General features: G+C 38.3%; 1 protein-coding gene across 1 annotated transcript; it reads right to left on the reverse strand.

The window, feature by feature from the left end:
- LOC121390314 lies at positions 1-19,957 on the reverse strand. The gene is made up of 5 exons (XM_041522098.1): positions 19,886-19,957; positions 18,994-19,061; positions 6,131-6,269; positions 2,254-2,945; positions 1-471 (listed from the first exon to the last, which is right to left on the reverse strand). The coding sequence occupies exons 1-5, from the start codon at positions 19,955-19,957 to the stop codon at positions 399-401; spliced, it is 1,044 nt and encodes a 347-aa protein (XP_041378032.1). The 3' UTR covers positions 1-398.
- Between the last annotated feature and the right edge of the window lie 1,156 nt (positions 19,958-21,113).

Consider the following 21,113-nt stretch of genomic DNA (forward strand, 5'->3'; position numbering starts at 1 on the left):
GTGGTGCACTGGATGGAGTGAGAATAGTCCAATGGGCTCACCTATGGGGATCAATTCCAGACCGACTGCGCATCAAGCGAGCACTTTACCACTGGGCTACATCCAGCCCCCCTCCCTCAAATGATCAATTCAGGAACAGCCCATAATTAATTAAACATAATTTTGTATATCTAAATGTGGTTTGATTTTTAGACCCACACTGTCTAGAAGTTATGCTATATGGTATAAAAGATGTGGTTGGGGGAGTCCCCCACCCGCAGATAAGCCAGTGATTGGTGGATCTCAAAAAGGAAAGAATGACATCAAAACACATTAATTTACTGTGATCAAGGGCCTCATGGATTACACCAAACAACTGATAATCTCTTAATGTGCATAAATTTCGTGGTAGGTCAAGGTCACCAAATGATGTCATCTTCTGCTGAGGCCAGGCAAGCAGCAATGTGTCCATCTAGATCAAGTTGAGACATTCTGAAAAGAAAAATCTATGACCAAGCAACAACATTCTGTCTTGTGTGTGTTTGGGTTTTTTTTGAGAGAGAGAGAGAGAGAGAGAGAGAGAGAGATAGAGAGAGATAGATAGAGAGAGAGAGATAGAGAGAGAGAGAGAGAGAGAGAGAGGGAGGGAGGGAGGAGAGGGAGGGAGGGGGGGGGGGGGGGGGGGGTGTTTTCAATCTAGAAAAGTAATCATTCTGAGGACTGCTACATCAATACAATGTTGCCAACTGAGCGCGTACAAAATGTTTTGTAAGTGCAAGGGCAATAACTATCAAAAATGGATAATTCTACTTCTAACAGAGTTATGACCCTTGAATAAATTCCCATTAAAGTCCAACAATCTGGCCATAACTGTCACAAATTAGTAAATCTCCATAAAACTAAAACCTGACCTGTAAATCTACATGTTAAAGCTATGTACAGAATTTCTGCTCCATATCCTGAGGCATTGCGACCACAAAGTCTTGAAAATTATGCAGGACAGACAGACAGAGAGGGATGAAACCTATAGTCCCATCTGGTTCGACCAAGAGCAGATTAATAAAAGTAATATTTCTTTAACATCTAGAAAATAACTTGAGGGCATGTGTAATAAAGACAATTTTTACAGATCATAAGTGTTCGTACTAGATGATTTTTGGGTTTTTAAAACCTTTTGAAATTGGACACTGCATTTCATGTACTTTAACAAGTTTTAAACAGCTGTTCTCTTACTTAAATCTATCTAAAAATGATTAAAATGTATCCATTAATTTCCAAGATTTTAGGGTACATAATTTTACCCTTTGTACCTTCTGGCACAATTTTAAACCACAGTGACACTCCTCTAAACCGGACACCCTCGGGACCAAGTAAAAAGTCTGGTTTTAAGAGGTATTCAGTTTAGAGAGGTTCTCTTCTGTAAAGATATTTAAAAAGAGGCCATGATAAAAGTCCAGTTTTGAGGGAATTCCGGATTACAGAGTGTCCGGTTTTGAGAGGTTTAACTGTATTGCTATTATATATTTCTTTCTAAACTTGGTTAAAGGAAAGATAGGGAACCCATTTCTGCTACATAGGATACCCCTAAGGATAAAGCAACAAGTGACAAGCACTTTCCCACAGACAGGACATGGTCTTTGGTATAGCAAGAAAAAACTTTAATTATCAAAATTGATAATTTGACCAAAATATTGCAAGTAATGTGCGAGTGAAAAGTAAAAATATTTTAGATTGCCTAAAAATTGGTATCAGCAGTTTCAAACTGTAAATGAAGGTCCATAAAAATGATATCAAAAGTGAGTGTGTGTGCAAAATCACCAATGGGGGGGGGGGGGGGGGGGGGAAGGGAGAAGACCAGCCAGAATTTGATCTTTATTTATAGAGGACCTAAAAAATTAGCACTTTTCTCCTCAAGTTGGAAGGAGCACAGCTTCCCCCCCCCCCCCCCCCCCCCAACCCTTGTTCCTATGTGCTTTAAAATGTGTTGAGTGCATCGTTAAATAAAACATTTCCTATGTGCCTATAGTCCATCATATCCTTCAACAAATATGTTTTTTTGTTAAATATTTCAGTTTGGTAACATGTAAGAAGAAAAGGAAAAGTTTTTTAAAAATAAAAACAAAAAATGTACTATATTTGTGTACAATTTAGAAAATAATTGGCTCAGAAATAAATAACTTTTAGTATATTTCATAGTAAAAAAAATGTGTTCCCTGTGGGACGAACTATAGATTGGGTACTGTCAGCAGAAACAAACGTTATTACAATACAAACCCATTGTCAAAATCCATCTGACACAATGGACATGACTTGAGTCTTTCATCTTTTTCTTTGCCATCAGGCCTGTTGCTCGATTTTCTAGGTTTGTTCACACCAGACTGTTTTTCATTATTCGACAGTCTTGCAGAGTTGCTTCCCTTTAAAAAACCAACATGGCTGTTCTCTGGCCGAGACTTTCCAGAAGAGTAACCTGTGGCCTTGTTTGAAAGTCGCAGAAACAGGTTATCTCCCCTTTCTTCAACAGACTTTGAAGTTTTACTATGACTAAAGGGAGTGGTTTCGCTTTGTCCTGTTCGATTATCAGTTGAGTAACATTTTTTATCATCAATTTTACTACCGTTGGGTTCAATGACTGTACCAAAATTCAACTCTTTACTGTCCGCTAGTATTCGATCTGTAGTTTTCTTCACATTTTTCAAGTTAATTTTTTCATCTGATGAAATATTTTTACTGGAGACATGTTGAGAATGTGTCATCATTTGAGTTATCTTTTCATTGTTATCAGATTCCGTTTTTGTCAAAATACCAGCTGATAAATGTGTATCCATTTGATCATCGTCAGAAGTTGAAGGTTCATCCTGACAAACAGGTTTTCTTCTTCGACACCATGAACACATTGGAGGCAACTTTTCATCAACTGCAGAAGTGAAGGCGTCAGCAGTTGTCTCCCTTGTGTGATCAATTTGCTGTGAAATGGAAAAAGAAATTTTTAATTTTAAGTTTCCAGTACACCAAACCAATTCCTGTGTTAATGTTTACTAATAAAACTGATATAAGCAGCATATCAACACACCCATGCAGTACACCAGTAAAAAGTGTGAGACCTCACATTTAATCTACCTGCAAGAAAATATCTGTGAATACTTCATAACCACATAAAAAATAAAAGTGTATTTAATTATTGCCAATAATCAATGTGGCATATTTCTACCAATGAGAACTGCAGCTGTTTTTACTCTGTAAATATTTGACGATGCACCTCAAACTATGACATGGAACTTTCTTATTTGGTACAGGGGCAGAACTTGTTTCAATCGGTTAAATGCTTACTTAAGATGCTTTCATTGCAGTATCGTACCACCTCGGTGGATTCATCCAAGAAATTGGATTTTTTTTTCATTCCAACCAGTGCACCACAACTGATCAAAGGCCATTGTATGTGCTTCACTATCTCTGGCAAAGTGTTTAATATTAATAAAAATCCCTTGCTACTAATGGAAAAATGTAGCAGGTTTCCGCTGATGACTACATGTCAAAATTACCAAATGTTTGACATTTGATTGATTAATTGAAATATATTTTATTGCTTTTTAAAAAACAAATGGATTAGGCACAAGTCACACAACTTACTAGGCCTTCTCCAAAATACATACATATTATGACAGTAATATATTTTTGCAATTTAAATATGGACAGAAATAAATATTATTGAAAAATGAAAGAATAAAGGAAACAGAAAAAATAAAATAAAAATGTTTTATTTAACGAAGCACTCAACACATTTTATTTACGGTTATATGGCGTCAGACATATGGGATAAGGACCACACAGATTTTGAGAGGAAACCTGCTGTCGCCACTACATGGGCTACTCTTTCCGATTAGCAGCAAGGGATCTTTTATTTGCGCTTCCCACAGGCAGGATAGCACAAACCATGGCCTTTGTTGAACAAGTTATGGATCACTGGTCGGTGCAAGTGGTTTACACCTACCCATTGAGCCTTGCGGAGCACTCACTCAGGGTTTGGAGTCGGTATCTGGATTAAAAATCCTATGCCTCGACTGGGATCTGAACCCAGTACCTACCAGCCTGTAGACCGATGACCTAACCACGACGCCACCGAGGCCGGTCAGAAAAAAAAGAGACATTCAATAGCCGATGATTAATTAATAAATGTGCTCTAGTGGTGTCGTTAAACAAAACAAACTTTTTCTTCTTTGGTACAAGATAGTCAACTAATATTTAGCTGCTGTTATATAATGTTGGAATCCTGACCGTAGCAATATGTTATTTTTAGTGCTTAATGCAACATTGGATTAATAACACTAATTCAATATACCAAAGGGGAGAGAGAGGAGGCAATACTTTCTGAAATCTAGTTTCATTTCATTTCATTTCAACTTATTTTCATGATTATATTCAATTAAGGTTCAAGCACGCTGTCCTGGGCACACACCTCAGCTATCTCGGCTGTCTGTCCAGAACAGAGAGTTAGTGGTTAGTTGTTAGTAAGTGAAAAAAAAGAGTGTAGTGGTCTTACACCTACCCACTGAGTCATCAAAACTCGCTCTGAGTGGGAGCCGGAGCCAGTACCGGGCTGCGAACCCAGTACCAACCAGACTTATGTCGGATGGTTTAACCACGGCACCACTGAGGCCGGTACTGGAGTTTCATGTACAAATAGAGAAAAGGATAACTCTTCCTCAACTACAGCAAGTGAATGTGTCAACAACTGTCTCCAATAAGTGATCAATCTGCTTAGAAATGTTTTTTTATTTAACAACTAGGTCAACCAGGGTTTCTACCAGAGGGTAAAACAGGTATAGCACCATACCCAATTTTTTTTTTTAAGTTAACCTTTTGAGAAAATTAATTACTCTTATCATTACTGTATGATTTTCTTAACCCTAACCCTAAACTTAACCCATTTTCTTTCTGGGGGAGGGCCCCATATCCCCTGTTGACAGTGGTTGCATTTAATTCCATAGCGTCATACCTAAACATTTCTTTCTGGTAGTAACAGTGTCAACATATTTTTTATCTACTGTTATATATTGTCAGCATCCATACCCAGGCATCAAAATAAGTCAAGAACGGTCGTTGAGGTTACCGGGAGGTTACCACATGTCAGAAAAGTCGGGAACGGTGTTTCGTTCTCTAGAAGAATTTCAACATGTATACTACAATAATCATCTGGCACACATGTAAGGGTGTTAAAAGTAGTAGTAACAGGAATTCAATTCTAACTTTCATATAGTTGTGGTAACCCATAGGTTACCAGGCTATATTTCTGGTAACCTGTAAATGGGTTACCAGACACAATGCTTATTTTGATGCCTGCATACCGTATTAGCATGCACCATGTTGTTTGTAGTGCCTACCACAACCCCGAGTTAATAACACTAATTCAATACCCCAAAGAAGAGGGGTGAAGAAGAGGAATACATTCTAAAATCTGCTGAGGTTTGCATATCTTTTCATGTAACAAATAGAGAAAATGAAGATTAAATAACAAATTTGCAGGAACTATCTTTCAAAACTTGGTGTGTAGTCTTTACAATTAAAATATTTAAAAGCTCATTTACTTTATGATAGTAGACAGAAAGCCGATTGGTTGTAGCAGACATCGAAGTAACCGCAGTGCCTGGTAACCCATGTACAAGTTCCCATAAAAAATATGGGCCTGGTAACCTATAGGTTATGACATATTTATGAAGTTTACCATTCCTATTATCATTCCTTCACAAAAACGCTGATAAATACTTTGTTATTCACATAAGCGTATGAGACAGGGGGTAGGGGTGGGGGCAACTGCCCCTAGTGCTGGAGCAAAACCTCAAATTTGGTCCAAAATGTTACAGATATTCGGGAAAAATGTTGTAACCTGAGATCTTTTTACCATCATTCTACTGTCAAAATTAGTTGTAATCCAAGTAAAAATGTGTAGCGATTCATTTGCAATCCTATATAGCTGTTTGTATATATATTTGTGGAGAAAGAAGTTCTATTCTTGACTTTTTTGACATATGGTAACAACTCGTAGCCTGAACGACCATTCTTGACTTACTTTGATGCCTGTGGTTGGTGAAAACCAATTATAATTGAAATATAGTCGAATTCCAACTGATTAAGATTGAGCACTTGTACTTACAGTGAAAGCAGGCAAATCTTCAAAGTGTTTATTTGCAGGAACAGTTGGTCGAATTTGTAGAAGTTGTTTTCTTAACGTAGTTAGCAATGAAACATCTTCAGTTGTTGGATACAGAATTTCAGATTTTGACCAAGACTTTCTAAAAATAAAAATACATATATGCATATACTGTGGTTATTGTACATGAGCAATTAAAAACAGATAAAATTAAAAACACAAAATATTTCTTATTGTTATACTTTTGGATCCTACATAGCAGACGTTGAAATAAAAAGAAAGAAAGAAATGTTTTATTTAACGACGCACTCAATACATTTTATTTATGGATATATGACGTCAGACATATGGTTACGGACCACACAGATATTGAGAGGAAACTCGCTGTCGCCACTTCATGGGCTACTCTTTTTGATTAGCAGCAAGGGATCTTTTATATGCACCATCCCACAGACACGATAGCACATACCACAGCCTTTGATATACCAGTCGTGGTGCACTGGCTGGAGCGAGAAATAGCCCAATGAGCCCACTGACGAGGATCGATCCCAAACTGACCGCGCATCAAGCGAGTGCTTTACCACTGGGCTACATCTCACCCCTCATGTTGAAATAAATAAGAAATGTGTCTGATAATCCATGTACAGGTTACCACAAAATACACTCCTGGTAACTTAAGGGTTACGACACATTTATATTTTCAGTTTCTATAAAATCATAACACACTAATAAATTGTTATAAATTCATTAATCTCACTGTTCTGAACTGATCAAAATTTTGGCATTGTATTCTTCGCAAATTGCAACAACCCTTTTATTTAAAAAAAACAATTATTATATAAAATTTATTCGCCAGATTAAAATAAAATTCGCCAATTGTTTTTAAAATTCACAGTTGGTGAGTGCCAGAGCTAGCCCTGTCTTAGTTGAATATGATTTTGTAGAGAACAAAGTATTGTTCTTGACTTTGTGGATTTTGTGTAAAAAAAGTCAGTTTGTTTTGTTTAATGACGCAACTAGAGCACATTGATTTATTAATCATTGCCAATTGGAAATCAAACATTTGGTAATTCTGACTCATCGTCATCAGAGGAAACCCGCTACATCTTTCCTAATGCAGCAAGGAATCTTTTAGATGCACTTTCCCACAGACAGGATAGCACATACCATGACCTTTGATATACCAGTCGTGGTGCACTGGCTGGAGCGAGAAATAGCCCAATGGGCCCACTGACAGAGATCAATCCCTGACCGACCCGACATCAAGCAAACGCTTTACCACTGGGCTACATCCCTCCCCAATTTTGTGTTAACCTCCTTGTAACCTGAACAACTGTTCTCGACTTTCTTAGATGTCAGCAGACATACATGACTTTGTGCTAATGAAAGGAATGTGTAGGCCCTATCCTGTAATTGTAGGTTTAATGTAATTATGATCATATTAGGCAAAACTAAAAATTAAGTTTGTTTGTCCTAACCTGACCGACCGACAAAAATCTTTTTTGACGTCTTTCGGGGAGATTTAAAAAATTATTATTATTTTAAATTTTATGTTAATATGTAACCAAATAGAGTTTCTATGTAGCGTTTTATGCAAATTATTTTATTCTTGCAAAAATATGTTTGGAGCAAAAAAAAGAAAATCCCTACCTACCAACATTTGAAATTACAGGTTGGAAAAGGACAAAAATATTTTTAATACATGATCTACAATGTAACTAAACGACTGTGTTGTCACTGTCAGATTTTGTATTTCAGACAGTGCTCGAGAAAGTCACTAGCCCTCACAGAAGCTTTGGTTAGTACCTTATATATATATTATAGTAATACAGTTGATAATTTTAAACAATCCACACCAAAAATTCACCAGATGGGACCGAAGGTTAGTGGATTCGTTGAACCCCGTTTTGAACCAATTGGATGTCGAATTAGTTTTAAAATCAAATAAATTCTAACGATATTCTCACACATAAACAGCTTAGCCCAGGGCTAGCTATGGCACTCGGCAAATTCGCCAATATCGAATTTTGAAAGCAGTTGGTGAATTTTATTTTAATTTGGCGAAATAATTTTATGTAATAACTGACATTTTAAAGAAAATATCTGCTGATTTCACCAATTTATGAAATTTAATACAGGGCTCGAACTTAAGAATTTATCTCCCATGACAGTTTTAAAAAGAATTGCACCAAAGGCAATTTTGAGCCTACCTATGGCCATTTTTTAAAAAGTGACATTTGCAGCAAATAAACCTGACTGAAAGGCTATCTTGTTATATGTAGACATCTTTTAAAAGTGCAAATGTTAAATATTGGCAGATAATGTACACCAGGTGTATACATTTCGCCATTGTTGGTGATGCTCTCTGCCTACAGCAATTTATATCTCAACGACAGCAATTACCGCCGTTAAGTTCGAGCCCTGTAGTAGACAATTTGGCAAAATGTTTTGCTCACCCTGAGCTAGCCCTGTTAGCCTTCAGGCTTGGTAACACCAAAACCATCCTTCAATTCCCTGGTGGAATAATGGTCAAGCTATGGACCATAAGGCTAGTGGGTACTTCATTTCACTTCCACATTATGATTATGCACAAAAAGAAATTTTGAAGTGAAAAAAGGGACACTTAAGACCAAGATACGATGATATTAACTTGAGTCACCTCATGGGCATGAGTTTGACCCATACCTGGTACCAACTTTCAATGGTTAGGGTAGTTTTAGGGATAGGGTTAGTCTTTAGAGCCTTTGAATCGAACTTTGATATAGAGTGGTACGGGTCGAACTTTTTCCCAGACTAGTTCACCAAGGTAAACATCTACGGTCCTTTTTTTTACATTTTGACATTTATTGGACCTGCAATTATAAATATCGTGCTGGAGACGTTTATCTTTTTTTATTGTAAATATTGTAAAATGGGTTTTTGGTATATTTACACTCAAAAAACCTTTTCCCAAAGAAAAAACGTCACTAAAGCAATAGCTATTGTTCGAAACACACGTGTTAATTATTTCGTAAAGTACAATCCCGAAAGCTGCTCATCCAATACGTGTAATAATTGTGATGTCTTGGGTGTATTTTTGGGTATCTTGGGAGTAAATAGTCGGACCCTAAAATCAGTCCTGTTCCGCATTTTACAAACAAGGCGGAAACGGACGTATGCATATGCTTAGGTCTGACAACAATATTTGTGCTTCATGTAAATTGTAAATCATATAATATTGATAAACTGTCAATAAAGTATATAAAAAACCCTTATTGGATACGATTTTGGCATAATTATGGTTTTTGTGAGGTTTTTTGATTGCAAATATGCCAAAAACCGGGTTTTTAGCATATTTCGGGTGACCGGGCCTATATCCAGACTAAGATATTTTCAGCCACCTTGTTGCTATTTCAAATATTTCTTCATCATCAGAGATCATCACAATGCCATCAATCTCAGGGGCACTATCGGCAGTATCGTGTCGGTTGACTCGTTTCACCGATTCACAAGAACGCAGTTTCTTGATGCAAGGCGCCGACACAGGCTCATCACGATTTGCGGACAAACGAAGCGCAGTCGACTGCTGTTTGCTGTCCGGGTTAGTAGTAGTAGTAGTAGTAGTAGTAGCGGGTGCGCGTGTATTTCGGGTTTTTCCTTTCAACTTCAAACGATCCTGCCTATTTACATTCATAATTAGCCTTATTAATTAAAAACCACAAATTTACAATCTCGTATTTACCGCATTTCCGCATTTACAACTTTTTCAATTTTATAATCATAAAGAGTAGCTTCAAGGGAAACAACTCTGTTTAAAAGTAGATATTTTGTGCCAGTCAATTTTGACCACAATGCGATCGGTCTTGGATCGATCCCCGTCGATGGGTGCTCATTCGGGCAATTTCTCATTCCAGCCAGTGCACCACGACTGGTATATCAAAGGCCGTGGTATGTGCAATTCTGTCTATTGGATGGTGCATGCACATAAAATACCGCTTGCTTCTAATGAAAAACAAAATGTAGTGGGTTTCCTCTCTAACTCTGTCAAACATAACCACATTTGACATCCTATAACCGATGATTAATAAATCACTGTGCTCTAGTGGTGTCGTTAGACAAAACAAACTTTAAGACTAAAAAATAACCAAATGTTTGACATCCAATAGCCGATGATTAATAAATCGCTGTGCTCTAGTGGTGTCGTTAAACAAAAAACCTTTAAAACAGAGGTGTGATCCGGTGGTAGGGGGCATGGTCAACGCCAATGCGTCAGATAACAGCAAATGAGGCATTTTTTGTACGATGAATATGGGGCAGGATTTAGCTCAGTCGGTTGTGTGCTCGGCTGAGGTGCTTGCGTCGCAGGATCGAACCAACTCGATGGTCCATTCAGCTGATTGTTTTTTTTTCTCTCTCGTTCCAACCAGTGCACCACAACTGGACAAAGGCGGTGGTATGTGCTTTCCTGTGTTTGGGAAGTGCATATAAAAGATACCTTACTGCATTAAAAAAATTAATAAATAATAATAATAATAATAATAATAATAATAATAATAATAATAAAATGTAGCGGGTTTCCTTTGATGACTACGAGTCAGAATTACCAAATGTTTGACATCCAATAGCCGATGATTAATTAATCAATGTGCTCCACTGGTGTCGTTAAACTAAAACAAACTTTTTTTTTCTTTTTTTATTTACGATGAATATTTACAGGTAGCAGGGAAGTCAATTGACCCATCAGCGTTGTGTTACACACGAATATATTACATTGTAAATACAGCCCATGTTTGAAAAAATATATTTCAGTGGTTGTCAAGTGAGTAAGATTTGATATTTGACAGGATGGCACCTGTGTGTGTTGTTCAAAAGATATATTATTTTCCATCACCTATTTCTGTGTACCGAGTATGAATACAAGCTTGGGGTATAATGACTTCCTCACAGCCGTGGAAAGGCAAATTATGGGGTGCTTTCAAATATGAAAGTGTTTTTTCCAAATTTAGGTTGACAACACCTAGATCAGATACCTTTGAAGCACAAACTACGGACTGTTTATTATCACTATGTATGTGATTCACCCAAGAAAATTGCATTTATGTTAGTATCCCAGCTAGTGCACCACGACTGGTATATCAAATGCCGCGGTATGTGCTATTCTGTCTGTGGGATGGTGCATATAAATGATCCCATGCTAATAATAGATAGGGAATAACTGGTTACTGTCTTAAGATATCGGCTTTATCCTGCGAAGGTTAGAATGGCGAATGCAGCGAGGCTCTGAGTATTGTCCACATAGCAAGATGCATGGCGTCATTATTGTAAGACGCTCGCTACATTCTTTCACATTAAAAAACTGTTTCTAAACTCTAATTCATAAGTTTTGTATTGTTATCGTAAAACTTAACGTTATTTGTATTTACGGCACTTCAACACATGATTTAAAGAGTATGTTTATTGAAAATCTACTCTGAAATACTCGAGTCGAGTTGGGCTTATGTCCCGTGACCTATATTTTTGGTCAGTGACCAAAAATATAGAAATTTATCTAGTCATCATATCTTGCCAATGTATACAGTGATTGCACGATAAAGAAATGTATCAGGTTTCCTCTGAGACTATATGTCTGAATTATCAAATATTTGACATCCAATAGCCGATGATTTATAAATCAATGTACTCTAGTGGTGTCGTTAAACAAAATAAACTTCTTAAAACAATTAGTAATAAAACTTTGGCAGCGGTAGGATTCGAACTCATGCCTTCGAGGAGACTGGTGCCTTAAACCAGCGCCTTAGTACGCAAACTGTTTTTAATATTAATATAGTAGACATTGTTTTATCATTTACTTCCCTGCTACCTACAGCGACAGCCTCCTTGCTAATTGTATAGCAGTACGAAGTTCTGATGAATCATACGTTTGTTGTAACTGACAGTCGCATGTCAGACGAAGCTCGTGTTCGTTGTAGTTATTAATAAGATAAATAATCTGCATCGTGTGCACTCTCGCTATGAATAGGGACATTCCTGAGTTTGCTGCAATTTTTAAAATGTTATCGACTAACAGAGACTTTTTAAAGATTGTAATTACATATCAAATATATTTGTCTGCATAAAATATTAATGGCTGTATATTAAACATGTTTCTGATCGTTCTTATATATGTACCAGGTTAAATTACATTTTATTTCCTAAAATGTATTTTTTTTCGTACGTACGAAATTTTTGAAGACAAAATCCAGTTTGTGCTTCTTACAAATATTAAGACGACCAGAAACACATTGAATATACAGCCACTGGTATTCTAAACAAGAAAATATATTTAATATGTAAGTTTAATCTCTCCAACTATCCATCCCTCCAACCATCTATCCTTCCACCCATCCATCCACCCATCTATCCTTCCACCCATCCATCCATCCCTGCACCCATCTATCCATCTACCCATTTATCCATCCACCCATCCATCAATCCATCCTTCCACCTATCTATCCTTCCACCCATCCATCCCTCCGCCCATCCTTCCCTCCATCCATCTATCTATCCTTCCACCCATCGATCCATCCACCCATCCTTCCCTCCACCCATGTATCCTTCCACCCATCCATCCTTCCACCCATCCATCCATCCACCCATCCATCCATCCATCCATCCATCCATCCATCCATCCATCCATCCATCCATCCATCCATCCATCCATCCATCCACCCACCCATCTGTCCTTCAACCCATCTATTTTCCACCCATCCATGCCTCCATCCCTCCACCCATCTATCCTTCCACCCATCCATCCCTCCGCCCATCCTTCAATCCATCCATCTATCCTTCCACCCATCCATCCATCCCTCCACCCATCCTTCCCTCTACCCATGTATCCTTCCACCCATCCATCCCTCCACCCATCCTTCCCTCCACCCATCCATCCTTCCATCCATCCATCCATCCATCCACCCATCTGTCCTTCAACCCATCTATTTTTCCACCCATCCATGCCTCCATCCCTCCACCCATCTATTTTTCCACCCATCCATGCCTCCATCCCTCCACCCATCTATCCTTCCACCTATCCATCCCTCCACACATCCTTCCCTCCACCCATCTATCCTTCCACCCATCCATCCATCCATCCATCCACCCATCTATCCTTCCACCCATCCATCCCTCCACCCATCTATCCTTCCATCCATCCATCCATCTGTCCATCCACCCATCTATCCTTCCATCCATCCTCCACCCATCTATCCTTCCACCCATCTATCCTTCCACCCATCTATCCTTCCACCCACCATCCATCTATCCATCCACCCACCCATCTATCCTTCCACCCATCCACCCATCCACCCATCTATCCTTCCACCCATCCATCCATCCACCCATCTATCCATCCACCCATCTATCCTTCCACCCATCCATCCATCCATCCATTCAAACATAAACACTTGCATTTATTTTATTATTATTATTATCATCATCATCATCATCATCATCATCATCATCATCATTATTATTATTATTATTATTATTATTATCGTTATTATCGTTATTATTATTATTATTATTATTATTATACCAAATATTTCTGAAAAATGTTGTTGACATCTTCCTCCACCCATTCTACTCCTCTCCCATATTCACGAGAAGGAATGTCTATAAATATTCATAATGTCTAAAATTAGATAGCTTAATGATAAATACGATCTTTCAATATTTGTGACAAATTAATTGTGGACTCTCACAAAAGACCTCTGACAGTATGGGAAGATAAATTCCGTAACTTGAACAAAGGTTTTATTCAGGTGTCCCGTCCATAAAAGGCAGTAACAAGTCTCATGAATGTTATTTACGATCTCCAGGACATGATCTCGCGCTAACAAACGATCTTTCCGCCATGACAGTTTCGCTAGAAATGTGTTGTAAAGAGGTTTATGACGTGTTTACGATTCTGTTAACATTTTAGTTTTCTGTCATGTTGTTGGTACCCCGAGAATAGCAAAGAGCATAGGTTGAGGGTTTAATAGAGATATATGTAAGAAACAAAATTTTAAAACAACGACAAATACAAACAAACATACGCCACATTCCCATCCCACCCCCAAAAATAACCCCAAATAAACAAAAAACCCACAACAAAATAAACAACCCCCATCCTCACAAAAATCAAACATACAAAACAAACATCCACCCCGTCCCCCTACCAAAAAGGAGAGGAAAAAAATAAGAAACACTAAGAAAGAAAGAACAAAGAAAAACAACCCCCAGAAACCTATTTAAAAACTTTCAACTCGTATTTCAGTTAATTATGTTTTGAGATGATGATTGGTTTTCATAAACCTCCAGTCTAATGGTAATCCTATATATTAACCATAGCAGTTATGAAAATTATGTGAATGAAAGATATACAATATAATATATAGATAGATAGATAGATAGTAGGATAGATAGATAGATAGATAGATTAGATAGATAGATAGATAGATAAGTATGTATGCATACCTACAGTATATAGATATATACTGTATAGATGTATGATATATCTATCCATATCTAGATATATATATAGATAGAGATCGATAGCTACAGACATCGACGAGGCGAGAGATAGATAGGAGAGAGAAGTAGAGAGAGATACGAAAAAACCATTAGTATAGAGGGATTTAGCAATAGGATAACGTAGTAGAGGAGGGGAGAGGAAGTAAGGGGAAAGTTGTATAGTCGATATAATATGAGCGGGAGGGGGGCGGGGCACCCGAGTGCAATCACGAGGAGCAGAGGGAGAGAGGTAGAGAAAGGAGGGGGGAGGAGAGAGAGAGAGAGAGAGATAGAGAGGCGTTTTTTGGGGAGAGGAGAGGGCAGGAGGTAGAGAGAGGCGAGGAGACTAGAAAGGAAGAGGGAAGAGAAAGGGCGGTGGAGGAGAGGGAGGAAGGGAGGAAAAAGAGAGGGACGGGAGGGAGAGAGAGAAAGAGAGAGAGAGAAAGAGAGAGAGTGAGGGAGGAGAGTGAGAGCGAGAGGAGGAGAGCGGACCTGACGCCCCCGATTAGAGAGAGGAGGGAGAGGATTAGAGATAGAGGAAGGAGGGCGAGAGGGAGGAGAGTATATATGTATAGAGAGACAGAGTGCGATAGGGAGGGGAGATAGAGATGAGAGAGAGCGAGAGATGAGAGAAGAAGAGTCGGAGAGCGAGATGCGATGAGATGAGAGAGAGAGAGGAGAGAGAGAGAGAGGAGAGAGAGGAGAGCGCTCTACCCAGACTCAGTTATAACACTGATTGCCTTCATCACAGATAGAGTTATAGAGTTATAGAATTGTTATTTTTATTCTCCAGATGTCAGGAAATAACTTTAAATACCATCCAAATTGAAATATAAATATTTTGTAGAGAAGCTTGCCCCCCACAGCCCGTAAATATCCTACACCATAGTAATGTTAGCCTGTTATATTGTTATTGTTATAGTTAAGTTTATGTTACTTAATCCTATATAATAAAACCATCATGAAATTTCAGTCTGACTCCTGTCGTCTGTGTTTCTGATGTCAGCGTCATGGGGTCATCGCGCGAATAATATTTAGATCCTACAAGAATCCCCTAAATTAATCAAGTATACTTGAGTCTGCGTCTGGCGTTCCTGTTTGGTAGCTTAAACTCGCAGACATTAGTTGCAACCCGTAAAAATGGACACTAAGTTTGATTAATTTATAAACCTGTAACACATTTGGATAACGTTACAACAGAGTGAAACAAGAGTCTGTGACGTTAAAACAGTGAAATACTCTTTAAAAATAAACTAAAACCGTGACTCCATAACCGTTAATTCTCAGACGCACGTGCGTTTTTAAAAATATGAAAAATGTATTTTGTGATATTAGAAACACCAGGTTGACCAGAAACACTTCGGTTCTATACGGATATGAATAATTTAAAGAATAAAATATAAGTAATGTTTGATTTCACTGATCATTAAGGGCTCTAATAGTGAAAAATATGCTGTAGTGTTTAAAAACTAGGGTCTGTCCCTTTAAGGACTGTCTTAGTCTGGCTTAGCTGGATAAAGGCACGTTGTCACTTGAGATGATTCTATGCGAAACACGTCTGGCAATTAAAGTTACAATATCGTGTATATTTTTAAGACATTAAAGCATTCAGAATGCATCATTCGCGGCGCTCCATTTTTGCATTTTAATTTTTGTCTTTCCACGATCTAGATCATATAGAAGGAAATAAAAGGTGTATTTGGTCAGCACATATTAACCTGCGGATATTTATGTCTAAAATATGGTCATTTCAATACGAGAGAGAGAGAGAAAGAGGGGGGGGGGGGGGGGGGGGGGGGGGGGGAAGAGAGAGAGGGGTGCGTGAATAAAGTTAAAATTCACATAAAACGTATTAAGTTTCAAACCCAATCCAGTTCAAATAAATGTGGGTTTTTTTAAAAAGGTTCAGTATAAATAATAAAGTTTCTTTACAAATTGCGATCAAATCGCATTTTCTCTCTCTCAAATCGCATTTTTGTTAACATGGGGTTTAAGGCAACTGACGACATAACCAAGGTCAAGCACGCACAGTTATACTTTTAGTATCTGTGTACTGCATTGGCAATTTCAGTAACAATGCAACTGAAACTGCGTACCTTGGCTGTTCTAGCATTCTGTTTTTACCCCTGTATCGAAAATGAGATTTAATCTATATAATTTGTTGATAATGTATTAAAAAATCGTTTTTATTTACAATGAAAGTTTAATGTTTTTTATATATTAGTCGGTATGGGATTAAAACAGAATAAATATGTATTTATATAAATTTTAACTTTATTTATTAGGGAGTTACGTGACAATTCATCGGTTAACGCAAACGGGCTATACATGTGGTTTCTGCATGCTTATAGATATCACATAAATGTTCTCTCAGTCACACTAGTGGTAGGCCTATTCCATGAATTAGTGTCATCATTCTTCGCGAAGTCAGCGATGTGGAAATTGTGAGGATGACACTAAGATTGATGACCTCATTGTACCGTGACCTTGTGACGTGACCCTCGTTTGTCCTCATGTTTACCGTAACACTACTTCAACATACATCTCGCACGTTATATGTACGAAATGTTAAATATTTCTATTGTCAAGAGCTACATTCTGAAATAATGCGATTTTATATAGCAAATTACATCTACATATCCCCCCTCGCACCATGGTTGCTCTATGTTCTTAACTTCGTATTCTGAAGCTAACAAGGTAGAAATAAAAAATTGATAGAAGGAATGTGGGGGAATTTAAATTTCGATTTTACGCTGAATTAGTTTTTAAATTTCAAATGGATAGTAGTTTAGTCGGTTGTTTTTATACTTTCAAAAATACTTATCTGTAACATTTCTGGCCCGGAGCAGACCCCTGGCTATCCAGGACTCGGCCCCGGGGCAGACATGCTTATAGCTCTAGTGGCATGTAAGCATGCAAACATTTACAACCTATCTGTAACATTGGTATTACTAAACTGTAACATTGGTAATACTTGACTGTAGCATTGGTATTACTTGACTGTAACATTGGTGTTACTAAACTGTAACATTGGTAATACTTGACTGTAGCATTGGTATTACTTGACTGTAACATTGGTGTTACTAAACTGTAACATTGGTAATACTTGACTGTAGCATTGGTATTACTTGACTGTAACATTGGTGTTACTAAACTGTAACATTGGTAATACTTGACTGTAGCATTGGTATTACTTGACTGTAACATTGGTGTTACTAAACTGTAACATTGGTATTATTTGACTGTAACATTGGTATTACTTGACTGTAACATTGGTATTACTTGACTGTAACATTGGTATTACTAAACTGTAACATTGGTATTACTTGACTGTAACATTGGTATTACTTGACTGTAACATTGGTGTTACTAAACTGTAACATTGGTAATACTTGACTGTAGCATTGGTATTACTTGACTGTAACATTGGTGTCACTAAACTGTAACACTGGTGTTACTAAACTGTAACATTCAACTGTGAAATTGGTGTTTTTCAGTCAGTAGAGCGCTCGCCCGAGGTGCTTGCGTCGTAGGGTCGAAACACTTCAGTGGATACATTTTCTAATTAGGTTTTTCTCGTCCCAACCCGTTCCCCATGACTGGTATATCAAAAGTTGTGGTATTTGCTGACCTGTTTGTGGAAAATTGCATATAACAAATATCGTGCTTTCAACTGGGGCTGCTCAATTTTCAGAATTTGGGAGATGGCAAGGCAGCACACCTTTCTTACAATATGAAACGCAGCTTCAATTCTGAGGTGTACTATAGGCATTTCAAAATTGGGGGGGGGGGGGGGGTACGTAGCCCAGTGGTAAAGCGTTCACGTGATGCGCGATCGGTCTAGAATCGACCCCCGTCGGTGGACCCATTGGGCTATTTCTTTCCAGCCAGTACTCCACAACTGGTGTAACAAAGGCATGTGTTATCCTGTCTGTGGGATGGTGCATATAAAAGATCCCTTGCTGCTCATCGAAAAGAGTAGCCCAAGAAGTGGCGACAGCGGTTCTCCTCTCTCAATATCTGTGTGGTCCGTAACCATATGTCTGACGCCATTTAACCATAAATAAAATTGGTTGAGTGCGTCTTTAAATAAAACATTTCCTTCCTTCCTTAAAAGTTTTGAACTCCTTGAAATTCGAACTATTTCGTCTTTCCCTTCAAGTTCGAGTTATTGAAGTTCGGCTGTGTATATAACAAAGAAAGAAAGAAAGAATGAAAAAAAGGAAGACCCCCCCACCCCCCCACCCCACCCCCACCCCCCACCTAGTACTGGTCGTCAGCCTTCGATTTGTTTTTAAAAAAAAGAAAACAGGAAAAGACCGTCGATATTTGTAAGAAGTGAAAACAAAAATCCCTACCTTTTGAGGTCATCAAGAATGATGGCGAGAGGGTGTAGAGGGGCAGAATCCTCATCTCCCGTTATTTCCTACTTGTTTGCACAAAAGCGAACACCAAGCCGTAAATCAAAGGAGAATATAAACAAATAACAACATATATCATGATGGCGTCTTGACCTTGTTGATCTTGATGTCACATGTGTTATGTTTTCACACACTCGCAATGTTTCATGGCTTGTGTTTAATGATTAAATAATGGATCCACTTAATCCAGTCAGGGGAACCTTCTTCATACATCAACAACTTCAAGCTGCGTCGCATATAGGTTGGATTAATACGCGAGAAACAAAAATGTTTTTCACCAACATGAAAAACAAAAAACAACTTGTTTTACAGTTAATTTTGTTGTACGACACCACTAGAGTACACTGATCAGTGACGTAGGAAGGTGCCAAAAAGTTGGGGGGGGGGGGCACACTTTTATATTTACACACTTTTACACTATTATAAAGCAAATATAAAGCAAAATATCTGAAAAGTGGGGGGGGGGGGCACAATTGACCCCTTGCCCCCCCCCCGCTTCCTAAGCCAGTGCTGTGATTTATTAATTATCGGCTATTGGATGTCAAACATTTGGTAATTTTGACATATAATCTTAGAGAGGAAACCCGCTACATTTGTTTACCCATTAATAGCAAGGGATCTTTTATATGCACCATCCCACAGACAGTATAGCACCTACCACAGCCTTTGATATACTAGTCGTGGTGCACTGGCTGGAACGAGAAATAGCCCAATAGACCCACCGACGGGGATCGACCACAAACCGACTGGGCATCAAGCTAGCTCTTTACCACTGGGGTACGCCCTGCACCGTACACCAACGTGAACTTCTGCTGAATATTTTACCGACATAGGCGTACGGGCTCCAATTTTTGTAAGGCGGAAAGCTGGATTTGCCCGAATTAAACGAAAATGCCCTCATCCTGGATAACAAAATTTGTTTGTTTGTTTTTGTTGTTTTTTCCTATTAGCATTACTACCAAAAAGCTATACAGGATTGCACATGTTTACTTGGATTACTTCTAATTTTGCGGTAAAATAATGCAAATACATGGTAAAATGGCCTCATATGAGCACAGTCTTCGAGAGGAAACCCGCGACATTGTCCCACTAGTAGCAAAGGATCTTTTCTATACCACTGGGCTACGTCCTGCCCCAACAGCCGATAATTAATAAATCAATGTGCTCTAGTGGTGTCGTTAAGCAAAACAAGCTTTAACTTTTAACAGATTCATAATGTAGGTGTCCCCCCCCCCCCAGTATAAAATATTGGCTACGACATTGGAAGTGGGGTGTGAGCGGGGGGAGGGTGGCTATAAAACATACTTAGTTCGCAATAAATATAGGGCATTTTTCTGTTGGACACAAAAGGACACATCTGAACAAAAAAAAAGGCATTTTTCGTTTTTTTTTTTTTAAGGGAAAAGAAGCAACTGTCTCCGTGGCCGTGACGTAAATAGAAAGGGTTGGTCAGGGTTTAGGTTATCGTTCGCCAACTAGCTCGATGCGCGGTCGGTGTGGGATCGATCCCCGTCGGTGGACCCATTGTGCTATTTCTCGTTCCAGCCAGTGCACCGCAACTGGTGTATCAAAGGCCGAGGTCTGTGGAATGGTGAATATAAAAGATCCCTTGCGGCTAATCGAAAAATGTAGCCCATGAAGTGGAAACAGCGGGTTTCCTCTCTGAATATATGCGTGGTCCTCAACCATATGTCTGACGCCATATAACTGTAATAATATTGACTTGTGGATATTTGTATATAATTATTGTTTTATATTAATGCATTGGTTTTATTTGTTCTCATGTAATTAATTAGTTTATTTCCATAAACAGGTAATGAATTACAACAGATTGTGTACCTTTAATTATTTTATTCTTAATGTCAAGTTGATTACTATTTTCAGGTATCTTGGCTTGTTACAAATTGCACAAGCATGTATGACACCTTGCACAACTTAGTAACAATAGCACTATCACCCATGCGCCGCGCCTGTCCTATTGTTTCCAGCTTGGGTACAGTGTAAGCTGATGTGGTTTTAGTGTTCTTATCTGAAATGATAGCTTATTACAGTTCACT

Source organism: Gigantopelta aegis, chromosome 15, assembly GCF_016097555.1.
Source record: "Gigantopelta aegis isolate Gae_Host chromosome 15, Gae_host_genome, whole genome shotgun sequence".
Taxonomy (NCBI): Eukaryota; Metazoa; Mollusca; class Gastropoda; order Neomphalida; family Peltospiridae; genus Gigantopelta; species Gigantopelta aegis.

What these genes read in the sequence shown, in the direction of transcription:
- LOC121390314 (XM_041522098.1), bottom strand. Translation starts at nt 19,957, where the DNA reads ATGAGGGCATTTTCGTTTAATTCGGGCAAATCCAGCTTTCCGCCTTAC. An exon ending in ATTCTTGATGACCTCAAAAG is followed by an intron (nt 6,270 to 18,993) that starts GTAGGGATTTTT and finishes TTTTATTTTTAG; the next exon opens with AAAGTCTTGGTCAAAATCTG. An exon ending in AAGATTTGCCTGCTTTCACT is followed by an intron (nt 2,946 to 6,130) that starts GTAAGTACAAGT and finishes TCCATTTCACAG; the next exon opens with CAAATTGATCACACAAGGGA.